General features: G+C 35.5%; 1 protein-coding gene and 1 pseudogene across 1 annotated transcript; one reads left to right on the top strand and one right to left on the bottom strand.

Annotated features, from left to right (window-relative positions):
• Positions 1-1,757: 1,757 nt before the first annotated feature.
• Positions 1,758-11,943, bottom strand: RPL (POX (plant homeobox) family protein). The gene is made up of 4 exons (XM_086431300.1): positions 10,713-11,943; positions 4,317-4,681; positions 4,139-4,199; positions 1,758-2,786 (listed from the first exon to the last, which is right to left on the bottom strand). Exons 1-4 carry the CDS (start codon positions 11,604-11,606, stop codon positions 2,277-2,279), a joined length of 1,830 nt encoding a protein of 609 aa, XP_086287426.1. The 5' UTR covers positions 11,607-11,943; the 3' UTR covers positions 1,758-2,276.
• Positions 3,384-3,886, top strand: LOC147380765 (large ribosomal subunit protein eL22z pseudogene; annotated as a pseudogene).
• Positions 11,944-15,470: the final 3,527 nt, after the last annotated feature.

Here is a 15,470-nt window from a genome sequence, read left to right as displayed (position 1 = left end):
TCAGTTTTGATTAGCTTGATTCTAATAGAATTTGATTTGATTCTGATTCTTATTTAGTAGGACCGACCTATGTCAGTTCGATTCCAATTTGACCTCAAACCGAACCAAGTTGCAACCCTAATTCTAATTCCAGATAAAACAAGACTTCTTATTCAACTAGGTTTCTTGGCCTTAATTAGAAACAAATTGAAAAAGTGGAGTTCTATATAATGTGGCTGGGGGGTCATACTGTACGTATATAATTTTTGGTGTGATTTTTTCTTTAATGTTTTGGCTTAAAGCTTAATTAGAGAGAAGAGATATATTGAGTGGGAGAGTCGTAGCTAAGCATTGTGAGGTGCCTTAAAAGCCTAAATCAAATTTGAAGAGTTCTCACCCATCTAGCAATAATTTCAAAGAGCTTTCTCTGCCATCAATCTCTTTTTCACTAGCAAATTAGATTTGTGATAAAAGACCAAAATTTTAAACCAATAACTAGAACCAATTTTGATTAAAATATTATTTGTAATGCAATCTATAGTTGACATACCGAATTCAAAACCAGCCTTCAACTACTAAATGCTAAATACTAACTCGCTTGCTTAACAAAAATAAAAGGAAAATGCTGGAATGACACAGGGTATTTACTACGATTCTCACAAGTCTGACATGGGATGTGCACATAACCATAGATGTGTTTTCTCGTGATATGAGTAAAAATCATCTACGGTTATGTATGCATGTCCACATTAGAATTGTGAGAATCGCAGTAAATACCGTGTGTCATTCCAGCATGACTCAAAATAAAATAACATCAAACTTACGAAATCAAAATGGATTTTCAATTAATTAGACAACTTTGTCAATGATAGGGGCACAAGTCTTGGTCTTTACATCCAAACAGCAAATGTTCAATGAATGTGGATCTTGCGGTCATTACCAAACACAAGAGTTAGAAGCTTCTTCTCTTACCCTTTATTTTACATTTTTGTAGAGAAAGAAAGAGAGAGAGAGAGAGAGATGGGAAACCACAGATTTACATGCTTCTCTAATTCTTTTCCTGTTTCTCCCTATTGCACAGCCAACTTTTGCTGACAACACCCTAATTCATACGTAAATCACCAAAGAATTAGCACACATTGGGATGGCATTGGCAAAAGTTGCTCTCCTTAATTTTTTGGAGACCTGTCTCATCCAAGATTAGATTACCAAGTTGCCTCACTGATTCATCTCAGTATTGATCATGAATGTGATCGTGAACGGATAACCAAAATTGAAAATCATGGTAAATAGTCCAATTGATGATTTGTCATTAGACCCCTTCAACATCAAAGTGTGACCGATAGTGAAGACCAATTCATCCCACAAAAAATTTCAACATTCAACAGAGAGATTCTGATGATGATTCACACATTTCTTATTATTCCCATGCAGAAGTACACAGGAACCCATGAGCCCATTAGGCGAACAATCCATTTTTCTAACACTTTTAAACTTACCTCGAACCTCGCGACCTTTCATATCTCGCGAGCAAGCAAGCAAGAATGGCATGTTAATTTGATGAGACTCGATTTGATAGGCCTATTTACTGGGCAGCTCTTTGCCTCTTTTCCAAAAGCAAACAAAATACTAGACTAATAAATTGAAGGTAAGCATCCACACACACTTGGCCATCCATGCAAATATTTCATGTTTAAAACAAAACGAAGAGTCCATTGGATTCTCTCACAAAATTATTATTTTAAGGATGGGGAACAAGTGAACAACTTGGGACACCATGAACTTAAAGAAATATATTTAAACATCATTTGAACATACAAGTTCCTTTCAGGTAGCTTAACAGATCTTGAGATAAATGATTCCCATTTCAGAATATAAGATACCATCCTCTACACTTGTTTGTAACATATGTTACTACTACAACAGAGGGTGCTTTGGCCATTTCGTTCTTCTGGATTCATCTGTTGAGATGAATCAGTCGCTCTTTCACCACCATCAAAGAGAGGTAAAATTGGTTAACAAAGTAGGATTTTTAAGATCTTGTCTAGCCATCAAACACAAACTGTACATGCTAAACATGGATATCGAGGAATATCAAGCAAATAATTTCAAAAGCACTTTTATTAGGCCACCTCTACTTGCTTACCTTGTTGCTCAAGGTGAGGGAAATCTCATCAGATTCTCTTCTTGGCAAATGCACAGCTCCTTCAAGGTTTTGTAATATAAGTATATATATTCCATTTTAGATTTTTAAAAAAAAAAAAAAAGCTCACAAGGGCTCTACACAACCGAGATATTCAGCCAACAAAATCATGTAGCAATTGTCCTCCGATATCCTTTCCGTAATGCCGATTTGGGGCTTCAAACCCATTTATAACATACCCATCATTGTTCACTTCAAGGCCAAACCGATGAGCAATATTCATCGGGAAGGGCTCCGACATGCCATTTCCGTTATTTTGCCGGAGGCCCAACGTTAGAGAAACCCCACTATTTCCAGCAGAAGCACTAAATCCGCCATCTTGATGGTTGGACAAACTATTGTGAGAGATGTTCATTGGCTCATTGCTCCTATCAGGAATGTAAGGAAATTCATTTCTACTCCGTTTCAAGGAGTGTTGGTCTTGGACCTTTTGGGAGAGGTTGGTTTGAGGCTGTTTATCAGAAGGGACAGTGTTTTGTGTCGATAAAGGCTCATTTGGCTTGTTAGTTTGGTCTGGAGCTTTTTGCCGTGTTTCGAGCACATGTATTTCTTCAACCATTGGCTTCCAAAGTCTGACTCTTGCATTGATGAACCAATTGGAAACCTGCACAAGTTCATTGTCCAGAAAGGGAGTAATTAGTAAAGATAAATTACTAGTAGGTAGTGGTCATATACCTACTTCAGAATTTTCAATAATCTCAACTGCCCAACTTCAGAATTTCCTAGCTGATGAGCAGAGACTGAAAATTTAATTCTAATTTATAATTTAGAGGGGTCCAAAAGAGCTGTAGATCAATTTGGATTTTCATTCTTCTCAACTGTCCAACTTGAGAATTTATCAGGGGAAAATACTTTCCTTCCATGCTAACTTAGTAAGATTTGATATCTTACTAAGGGTCATTGAGCTCAAAAGGATTACCAAATTAGTAAAATCCGATGCCACAGCCCTACGGATTTCATCGAAAAACTCGGGTAAAAAAAAATAGGATTTATCTAAGGTTTTGAAAGCTAAACGAACTCCCAAATTTAAAACTAAAATTTAAAGAGAAAAATAATCTTCTATAAGTTTCTATGATTTAAAAATAAAAAATAAATAAAAATGGCATGGTATCATGTTTTTGTATGCCACAAGGTGGGCTCAACTAACCTTATAAGGATATAGACTTAACTCTTTCTTAGCTGATGAGCACAACCTGAAAATTTAAGTCTAAATTATAATTTAGAGGATCCAGAAGAATTGTAGATAAATTTCTTATATTACAAATGCCATGTGTTCAATTATCTTTAAACATTGCAGAAAGGGGGGGGGGGGGGACGATGAGTTGGGGCAGCACAGTTGGCCCCAAGGGGAAGAAGGGATCAATATTCGTAATCGACTTTGTGTTGCCAGTGGAAGATAAGATCATGGACATCGCTTCATTGGAGAAGCTCCTCCAGGAGAGGATCAAGGTTGGTGGTAAAGCTGGTGCCCTAGGTGACACCGTTACTCTTGCACATAACAAGCACAAAATCACTGGTACTTCCGACACCAACTTCTCTAAGCGGTATCTGAAGTACTTGAAGACGCATAACGTGCGTGATTGGCTTTGGGTGATTTCTTCCAACAAAGACCGGAATATTTATGAGATGCGGTACTTCAACATTGCTGAGAATGAGGGAGAGGAGGAAGATTGGTTGCTAGGGTCTACATTACCATTTTTGTAGCCAAGTTTAACATTCTCTTGTTTTGGGTCATTTGTTTGATTCTTCCTTTTTGGACTGAGTTGTCTTGGAATTTTGTTGTCTACTTGAGTAGGAATTTGATTTTTTCCATTTATGAGATTCAGTAATGAGCTTTGATATAAAATAATAAATAAAAAAAACAAAACCAAAAAAAATAGAAACAATCTCCCTCCCACCCTCTCTAGGAAGGGAAACCTTCAAAACAATAGTAGGGATCACAAGAGATTAATGTACCTGGCTTCTTGATAGACCAGTTTGTTTAGCCAACATTTGCTTGTCAGTATCAGTGGGATAGCTGAAACATTAAATAAATTTAGCCATATCAGGTCAACATGTTGGACTGATTTATATCCACACCTTCTCTCAAAAGAAATATAACAGTTACTATCATTCTACTGCATAAATCACTTACGGGTGTAGAAAGTGTTCAAACAGCCATGCCCTAAGCACACCTACTGCACGTTCCGGAAGTCCTCTTTGGGGCCGCCAAACAGGTGGTTGTTCATGCGAACTTTGAATCGGTCTTTGGCCATGAACCCATCGATCTGTGGTTCCAAACCTTGGAGTATCATCTTTACTAAAGCTTCCCTCGCCTAGAGCTTTGCTTGTGAATCGAAGTTGGTCAGTAATGGCATTCTTCAAGCTTCGGAAATGCTTTGACATGGCATTGAGAGCAAACGATGTGTAAGGAGCTGCATTTCCAAGCCCTGCAACAGACTCAAATGATGCAACAATCGCCTGCATTTGCTGGTAGTACAGTTTATATCTCTTGTACACCTGAAAGATTTAAAAGTAAATTATGGAATGAAGCTGTAGTTCTTGAATTTTTAATGGGATATAGCATTTTTTTTATTTGTATTTTGAACAAACTCCAATATCGATAACAACTGAATTTAATATATAATTGAACTAATGCATGGTCTCATTGATCTTGGTAATATGAGAATATAAACTAACAAAATCCCAACCATGAAATACAATTAATCCAATAATCTAGCCAAATCGGTAATCGATGCTAATTCAATATCTTAATTGATACTTAGCAGATCATAACAGCAATAATACAAGAGACAGCGATGAAAAGGTATTCTCATACACCTTATAGTTCAACTTATTCTCTCCTACTCCCCCTTAAACTTGTATATCATCAAACATCGTGAGTTTGGTAAAATCGGTAGCAATGAAGATCACATTGACTTACAAGAATACTGATTCATTGGATCAAGCCTCACCGCTGGATGTTACTGGAGGGTTGTCTTGATCCATGCCTTGTTGTCATGTCATCGAGGAAAGAAGGTGACCTTGGATGAGATGCCACCTGATGAATACTATTCGTTGATTTTTTTCAGATAATTGTAGACCATATCCTGATATCAGCCAGAAATCAGTGTATGCTTGGCCGAAACCCAATTGGATTTCAATCCGGAGAAAGAAATGATGACCTCCAGTTGGATTAGGCTCAACATTGCCCAATGGCATCGACAAGAGGAGCTGATCTTGGATGGGATGCCACCTGAGGAATCCTATTTGTGGATTGTTTTAGAGAATTGTTTTAGGTAGACCATATCCTGATATCAGCCAGAAATCAGTGAATGCTTGACCGAAACCCCCATTGGATTTTAATCCGGAGAAAGAAATGAAATGATGCCCTCCAGTCGGATTAGGTTCAACTTTACCCAATGGGGTTATGGATTTACCTGAGACCCAGAAAATGGTGTAAAAAGCTTTTCCTTTTAAGGTATTACTCATTTAATTTTTTCTATATTTATATTATTTTTGTTGGAATGATGAAGGGGTGGGGTGGGAAGGGGGTTATCAAAACATGTAAAGGGTACCTAATTGGATCAAAATGAATGGTTAAAAAAAAACTACGCAAAAACGATAATTCATTTCAAATCTTACCATTTCGGACACCTATCGACACATGAAATGCGCTCTAAAGCTAATGACAATTTTAATTACCACATAAACAAATTACAAGTAACAAAGAAAATAATTGGTTGGGCTTACTTGTTAGCAAAGAGCTCTTACTTGGAGACTTGATGGCATCCCTTATACAAGAAAGTTGTAATGGCCTAATGGCCCTCTTTTCCTTTATTTATAAAATTCCTCAGTTGCTTAGGAAAAAAAAACTGTTGGGCTCAAATCCCCCCTTTTATCTCTCTTCTTTGGGGCCCAATTTATTGTGTTCTATGGAGCCTCCCCCGCCACTTCAACTCCTAAAGATAATATAGGCTTGTTTATTCATATAAGGTCATTACAAACCTCTTTCATGTGCTCAACTTCTTTATTATTAATCAAATCAGGATGAAGCAAAGTATCTATTGGGAGCATATGGGATTTGGACTAGAATTGAGATTTTACCTTCGGACTTTGATTGATGAGGGGCAGAACCACCTCAAATACTCATTTTTTTCACGAGTTAAAAAAATCAGCTAAACAATTTTTTGAACCATTGATAAATGCAATATAAAAGTCAAAAATAGAAAGTTAAGCTTGCCATGGGGCAAATATTTGTTTAGAGGCAAGATTTTTAACATCCTTTCGTAAAACATCTTTGGAAGATTTACAATCGACTTTGATTAAAAAACATTTGGTTTAAAATGTCACTTTGGAATTTTAAAACACATAAAACAATAGCTAGTATTTCTTTTTTGATAGTAGAGTAATTTTGTTGACAAGGAGTCCAGATTCTGAACGTAAATCGAACTAATTGTTCAGTTTTTTAAGGAGAAATTTGACAAAGAATTCCTCCATATCCTAATTCAGAAGCATCTGTTTGAATTATTTTTGGATATGTAAAGTTAGCAAGGTAGAATCTTGACACGTTGTTTAATCTTTTGAACTACTTGGGTATGTTCAGCAGTTCATAGTTGTTTTGTTTTGTCATTTGTTTTTTAAAGTCAAGAAAAAATGATTTTTCTTTCTTCAAATAGATCGTGAATAAATTTGAGAACATAGTTTAAGCATCTTAAAAATCTATTGGTAGGGGTAATAAGAGGAGTGACTCTCATGTATTGGACAAACACCTTTTAAGTTTATCTTCAAGAATATTATTGGTTTTTTACTCTTTTGACAAACACGTAGTAAAATGACAAACTAAATTATGTGTCGCTTTTGTTTTTGAGATTCTTCATGTGACAAACAACAAATTAAATTTGAGCTTACTTATGCTTTCGTTTTCTTCTCGTGGCAATCTTGCTTTTGAGATTCTTTACAGATTTTGACTGTGATTGAGAGCTGGTCTTTGGTATTTGACTGTGGTCTTTTGTAGGAGAACTTTTGAGGAGCATTGGATTCTTCAAAATAAATCATCAACATCATCAGGGGATTGCATAGAGTGAGAAGAGCTTGCTTTTGAGGTGATTTTGATAGAGATATTATCCTTGAGTAACTTCATTTATTCAGCCATTTGCTTCATTTCTTGTAGTACTTGATCCTGAGTAGAAACATATTGAGAAGAGCTTGAACCAAATTGAAGAGGATTTTCAACAAATGGTTGTTTGGTAACGAAGGCAAGGTCACTTAAAGCATCTTTGAAAGATTTTGAGGGATTTGAGTTCTTAATAGGAAAGATTTTTGTAAATCAGAGAGAATCTTTTCATTTAGAGATATCAAATTTGCCCCACCATTTGACACAAGTGGATCGAAATAGAGTAGGGATGCCATCACTTATGTCTTTTGAATAATCCCATTTCATTATCCAATGATAACCATTTTGAAAAAAGAAAAACATATTGCGGAACACAGAATCATCTAGAGAGAATTTTGATAAATTGATAAAGCTTTTTGACCCTTCACAGGGGATTCAGGGAGAATAAGACTCATAGAGCCATATCGGAGCCACCAATTGCAAAAGAACCAAAATGGAATAGACGTGATGGGGAGGTGAGGTTGAGTATGATGGTGGCTATGGTGGTGGTGGTGGCGATGATGGAGAAGAAGAGATGAGCTAGGGTTTTAATTTGGGAATGGAAAATAGAGGTGGATTTCATTTTTGGATCACTTCTGGAAATTAATCCCTTTTGTTTCATTTTGAAAAAGAAGTACAAGAACAGCAAATAATTTAAGCTTAATTAAAAGTCCAATATAGTGAACCCTTATTAGAGTATTAATTATGTTGTTATGTATTAAGGTGTAATGAGATGACCAAATCATGCTCATGTGGTTAGGGTAGTTACATAACCACTTGTACCCAAACTTTCTTTATTTAATAAGAAACTTATACCAAGATCAGTTGATATGGGTTTTCAGTTTATCAAGAAGTTTTCAACCCTTTATTACATATTTGACCTTTGTCTTATCCTACAAATAGATCCAACTGGAAATATCGCCCTATTCAACTAAGATACATACTATAACAATGAAGATGACATAAAGGATAATCCATCGCCAGAAGCGCTAACAAAAATGGAGCTCGCAAAATGGGGATAAGTGTGTAATGTCCGCCCTTGGGATATGTTCATAATTCTCCTTTGAAATCCCATCCATGATAGGAGAGACAAGAGTAGGCTTGCAATTTATTTTTTAAATTCTAGTTTCCCTATACCAAGGATTTATACAAGAGTAAGAGCTTGATTGGTAATGCTTTGTCTTTTCCCTTAGGATGTTGATAACCCAAACTTAGATTGAAAAGATGTGTTGTCAAGAGTTTTGTTGTCCTTTCCAAGAGCTTTCCAAAATATTAGCAATACCAGATTAAAATGTATCCCACAATACATCCATCAAGATTGAGCTATCGTCATGCTCACAAAAACCCACAAGGAGAGAGAACTAGTATAATCTAATCAATTTTTATGCAAATCTAATATCCTAATTGTTGTAGACAATTCTTAATTGATATGATTAAAAATGATAGAAACTGTAACGAGAAATGCTATAAGTTTTCCACTTAAGAATTTAACTACAATAAAAAATAGTTGAAGATACTACAAAAAATTTGAATCAAGGTTAGTTGTATTACCACTCACAAACTTTGCCAAATTACCAAGCTAGCACCTCAAAATGAGAAATAAGATATTACACGTCCAAGACAAGGGGTGACAAAAGCCTAATCCTAAGCTAAGGCATTACATTGCTTTCCTTTATTGCACATCCATTAGCCTTGCTTTAGACAAAGAGAAGAGCTCATTTTTTAATAGACACAATTCTCCTAGCAATTAATATAAAAAAGGGAAGAGATCTATTGGTATCTTCTAGATTTGCAGGCCGAACAATTGATGAGATTATAGGACCATGATAGTATTAAACTTATAAATTTTACTCTCCTCAATCCATATATGGTTGATTGAGCTCGCCAATCCTCGAATACACTAATGCTAAGTAATAAACTGCTACCAAGATTTCGTTTTTACTAACAAAACCTTGCCAGGGCTGACCAAGGAGAATGGACTATGGAATGATATATACACGAAAATTATGTTGGACACGACCTAATCATATCAAGGAATCAATATGAATTACACCGTGACTTAGTACTCAACTCTAGTAACTTTTTTTTGGTAAGCCGGACTTGAACCCACAACCTCATAGTAAAATTGCTTTGTCATCTCTCTTTCTTGTGTTCCATTAATATCTCAAACCTTACAAAAAGAAAAACTGATGAAATGCAAAATCAACCCATTGTAATTATACATGCAAACCATAAAACTGCGGCATCTGTGACAAAATCATCCTCAAAAGATTTTTTTTGCTAAATAGCAGTATTGTATTAAAAAGAAAAAAAAAATGGTGTACCAAGGGGAAAGTCCCTTATGATACAAATCTGAAGAATGGAAGTACTGATCATGTCCCAACAAACAATTGTTTGCAACGAGGGGCAACGGAGAAAGCTCATCAAAAAAGCTAGAAACCTGTGCTCCACCACACGAGTGGCTAAGGCTCAAAGACTGAATTTGCCTCCCTCCACACATGATTCACTCTCCAGTTTATAGACGAGAGAACACTACGAAATCTATTTATGTCCTTGGCCCTCCCAATGTCTAAATGGACCTAAAAATTTCCATTGGGTTTGGCAAGAAAGCTCGGTTAGAGCAGGGGGGGAGGCCAAAACTTCAATGGAGGAGGAATTCGGAAATATCTTTCATTCTTGTTTCTTGTTACTTTGCCTACTTGGTTAATACCTGGAAGAGGCCAACCCCTCTTTTTGCATTGAGAAACAATGATGCTTTCCATACACACTTTTTGAATAGAAATCGTTTCCAAACAGTACTTCAATCACTTTAGCCACATAACAATGCCAAACTTCATGAAAATGTAACCCATGAAATCTTTTTCTAATAGTCATGCACTTTTTATAGCACCAAACTTTATGCATATATTCCCATATATCACCTTTCCCAAAAAGATGAGTTTGTGATCAGAGATAACTGTGACCATCAATCCATTAATACAAGTAACTTGTCATAAAAGGATTAAAAATAAAAATAAAAGTGCTTTAATATAAGCATCTTCTTCATCGAGAAGAACAGATGACAAACACAGGTTCAAGCTATATATAATACGAAGATACTAGTTAGACTAACTATCACTATCAATGCAAGAGAATGATGAACACCCATGCTTACTTTTCCAAATTCTATCCGCAATCATCAATTAAATTATGGATCAATATGTAGCTTGAAAGATGATTGAGTTGCAATTTAGAGGAATTGAAACAACAACAATTAGTAGCAATTTAAATCTGAGAAAAATATAACAAAATTGAACTAGAATTTCATATAATTTAAAGATCTCAATTGGAGAAATGAAACTAATTAACAAGATATATAAAATTAAAGACAATTAAGAGCCAAATAGAGACGCATACCTCTTCCAACATGGAAATTAACCTCGTCTTCTTCCTTCGATGCTCGCTGTGATCACTGCAATTGACCGAATCATCAACAATTCCACTCAAATTATCCATCCCAGGATCCATCAAAGATGAGTTTCCGCTGCTCTTATCAACGTAAATTCCTCGACCCACATCACACAATTCCTCCAATAGCTGTTGCGCAGGCTTCAAGAACCTTGATCCCTTCAAGATTGAAGCATATCCCGTAAAGGGTCCGAGAGGGACCGAACTCCTCACATCGTTAGAAGTCGTTGCGATCCCTCGAACAACATAACCACCAACACCCTTCTCTCCAAACATGGTTGGGTCATAGCGAGGCTGATTCAATTCAAGAGGGAGATTATGTTGGTAGGGATGGTGGTGAGATGACAGAGACAAAGACAACCCTTGACCAGTCGTTTGTGATTCGTTGGTCAACGAATGCCCATTAAAAGACTGATGATGATCAAAATCCCTAAGATTTTGAGCAGTATAAAGAAATGGGTTGCTGTTAATATCATGAATTGAGGTAGGATTTAAATTTCCAGCAAGAGAAGATTGTGGATCTAAGTAAGGATTATGGTGAGATGAAGAAGAAGAAGAAGCAGTGTTCATAAACCCACTAACATAACCCATTAAATTCATTCCTTCTTCTTTAACAACTGAGGAAACACAAACTTGGTTTTGTTTAGAAACATCTGTGTTTCCACAGTTGAGGATGTTTGAAGGTAGAAGAGATGATGGATCATATAGAGGAAGTAAACCTGCACAGCCATGAAGGGTTGCTTCTTCACAACTACTATGGTTTTGGTTTTGATTTTGAACAACTCTAAGCTTCTCTCTTCGGCTTTGTTGTGGAACATGAAAGGGTTCAAAACCCTCCGCCATGACTGAACTTTGTTGAACAAAAGATAAGAGAAAGAGAGAGAGAATATTAAAAAATATGGATTTTAAAGGGTGGAAGAGAGAGAAGTGGAAGAGGAAGAGGAGAAGAGAGAGAGTGTGAGTGAGAGTGAGAGTGAAAGTGAAAGAGATGTGGTGATGATAGTGACGATGAAAGGAAAGGTTATCATGATCTTCTGAGGTTGCATAAATGGCAGAGAGAGGCGCAGATTAGCAGACTCGACGTAGAAAGATGGGTGGGCTCACACTCACACGCACATCTGCTCTCTCTCTCTCTCTGTATCTAGGGTTTCGAGAAAAAAACCGGATGACGACCGGTTACCTATATCTTTCTTTCTTTCTTTCTTTCCATTAAAGAGATCTAACTGCGTCACTGTCATTGCTAGACTTACTGACATTTTGCTTTTGTCGTATTATAACTCATGGTTACTGACTGACTTACTGCATCTCTCTCTTTATTTTAAATTTATTTTTGTTCTTATTTTTTTAAGGTAAAAAAATCTAAAACTTTTAAAACTTAGAAAATTAAGTAAAATAGAATTTGATGACGCACGTGGGAGCTTCGGACTTAATAAGAGAGTAAAAATGGGTTTCGCTTTCCCTTTCACAACAACAACTCAACTGCTGCTCACTTTGTATCATAATTAAAGTGTTAGGCGAAGGTTTTGTGGATGGGCCGTCAAAAGTTCTTTTCTCCACAAAAAGTGCTTTTCTTTCTAACATCAAACTTCGTTTGATGAGAGGGTCTAAAATATAAGTTTCCTAGGGATTAGTAAATGTCTACTAACGATGTATTCCTCCTGAAATTATAATTTTATTTTTAAATTTATTACTACTTTATGTTATATTAATTGCCAACAAAGGTAGCAACTCCTATTAATATCAAGGAAGGTTTGGCACACTCTTTTTTCAACACTTAAACAGTTGATGAATGTGTACATTGCATAAAACGTGGTGATTGTGTCAAGTATGGAAAAATATAAGATGAGTCGTGCCAGGACGACACAGGATTTATTGTGATTCTCACAATTCTGACGTGGACATGCATACATAATCATAGATGATTTTTACTCGTATTGTGAGAAAACACATCTATGGTTATGTGCACATCCCACGTCAAATTTGTGAGAATTGCAGTAAATATTTTTTGTCAAGTTAGCATTTTCCATATAAGATTTGTAGAGCTGAATTTTCTACAAATCTTCTTAATAATTGACTTCTTCCTTGACATGGGTTCCAAGATTGTTATGAAGATTGGATTTAACTCCTTTGGAATTTTCTTTAATAAAATTTGGGATGAAAAATTTTAAATTCCACTGCATCATATAGGCTAGCCCATTTAGAAGAAGTAACTATTCAAGCTAATGGGCTTGGGCCCGATCCAATATGTCAGTTAAAGAGCCACATTTATGAGTCGTCCTCTACAACCCATTTTCCATTCTCAAATCTCCTACCACAAGAGGCGTAGGAGAATATACCGGTAAGAGTAATTGATCCACTTTTTCAAGGGGATCAAAATGGAAGGTTTTTTTTTTTTTTTTTGATCATGGGTTGTTGTTTCGGGGATGATTAATGAGTTTTGAGTTTTGAAATTCAAAATTTCATTCCATTGTGGCTGAAGGAAGATCCAACCGTGGCATCCACGTCAACTTCCACCTAGGCACTTGATTGATGACTCACCAATGTGGAATACAACTTTTCGACCATCTCTTAAAGGTGATACGTAATCATATTCTTCGAGAGAACTCTGAGATGACCTTATTTGAACTTGATTTTTTTTCGAATAATTTACCAAAACGATAGAGTTTTCGAAATTAATTCCGAAAACGGTACACTGTAGCAATTAATTTCGAAAACAGTAAATTTACCGTTTTTGGAATTAATATTTTTTACCAAAACGGTAAAAACAATAAAATATTTTTTTTACCGAAAATACCCTTTTTTTGTTTTACATATATATTTACAATTTTAACCTTAAAAAAATGAAAATCCAACTAAAAATATTCACTCTCTTTCGGTAATCCAACAATCATATGTATTTATAATTTTTTGTTTACCAAAATCAATTTTATTTCGTAATTTCAGTCAAAAAATAAAAAAGGGCATTTTTGGTATAAAAAAAATACATTTTACTGTTTTTACCGTTTTGGTAAAAAAAATTAATTCTGAAAACGGTAAATTTACTGTTTTCGAAATTAATTGCTACAGTGTACCGTTTTGGTAAATATTTGAAATGTTGTGCATGTTTTGGTAAATCTGCCTTTTTTTCCCCTAACCAATAACCTCCCTCCTCTAATAGATTTGTTTCACACACTCTTTGATCATCAAACTCTTTGCTACAATGGGTACTGATTTCTGATAGTTTTCATTGTCTTAAGGTTTGGATGGTTTCTCCCTACTCTTATATTTTCCTTCTTTCGACATGCAATTTTTCTCCCAAGTGGTCTAATTTAAATAATGAGCTATTGATCCATAAGTGATCAGTTGTGAAAAACCACTTTGGTCGTAAGTTATTCGCACCCTCTTCAGATTATCTTTGAGAAGATCTAAAAAAGTAGACTCATTCTTTTTCCATGAATAAATAGCACGATGAATCGCGAGGACTTCTCCTACCACCGACGTAAGACTACGTAGATTTGAGTCTATGTAGCAAAATAACAGTTAATTAAGGAACAGACTCCAGCTTGGAATCAAGCCTCACAAGATCCAGCAAGCTTCCATGAATGAATTATCTTTCTAACGCTCTCAACCCTTAGGGGACATTTACAAATCAAATATGATGAAACGGTATTAGAGAATGAAAATAGAGGGCTTTGGGTGGAGTTCTTGAAGAGGAAATATTTGCATTATTCTTCGTTGTGGTGTTCTAAGACTAATGCAAGATATTTCAGAATTTGGGGAACGGAGCCATGGTAAAATTGTGAAGCACATTGTTTTCAAATCAAAGCACCAAGTAGTTGTTGAAGAATCTATTTGACAGATGAATGATGATTGGCAAGGATGCCCTATTCTTAAAAAACTTCCAAATATTTAAAATCATATTAGATCAACTGAAGTTTGGGCAAATGAATTATGAAATTAGGAGATCTTAAAGTGGCAACTAAGAGAGGATATCGCAAATTATGTTTGCTCGTTAGTGCTTCATAAATAAATAGATAAAAAAGAAAATGTAATTTAGAAACAAAGCACAAATGAAAATTTTACTATAAAGAATGCATGATCATCTATAAGAATGAGAAGATTAGAGGAGAAGTCATGGAAATTGATTTGGAAGACTAATATTCCAACAAAGATGAAGGTATTAGTTTGGAAAATAGTTCATAACGCGTTTCTTGTTGACATGGTTCGTAAGAAAAGGGGTATTTGGCTTTCATCCATAGGTGTTTTATAAAAGACAAAGGAGGAAGATGTGGTTCATATATTATTTGATTTTCGAGTGGTGCAAAAGACTTAGAGGAAGTTATGTAAAATTTTTGGTTTAAGAAAGTTACATCAAATTATTTCTCTTTTTGGTGATTTCTTGGGGAAGAAAAGTTAAGAAAAATAAAGTGGACTTCATTCACTCTATTAGCCCCGATGTTATGATCTGGATTATGTAGATATCATAGAATATAGCAATCTTTGAAGAGTTAAACACTTTCGTGGACACCATCATTTAACCAAATGATAGGTTGGTACAAAAATTTGCTCTCATCCTAAAACAGTTCGGAACCACGAGTTCAAACGATTTGTGTATCCTCAACCATTTGGTATCTTTGCCTCAGTTGGTTCAGGACCTTGGGTGAAACTAGTTGTATAGAAGAAGCCTTCTTTTGAATGGTGATGCTTAATATAGATGGTACTTCGATG

Source organism: Akebia trifoliata, unplaced genomic scaffold (assembly GCF_017979445.1).
Source record: "Akebia trifoliata isolate Shusen 1 unplaced genomic scaffold, ASM1797944v1 Contig01006, whole genome shotgun sequence".
Classification (NCBI taxonomy): domain Eukaryota; kingdom Viridiplantae; phylum Streptophyta; class Magnoliopsida; order Ranunculales; family Lardizabalaceae; genus Akebia; species Akebia trifoliata.
The sequence above is the reverse complement of the archived record's forward strand: the minus strand, read 5'-3'. Positions and strand labels throughout refer to the sequence as shown.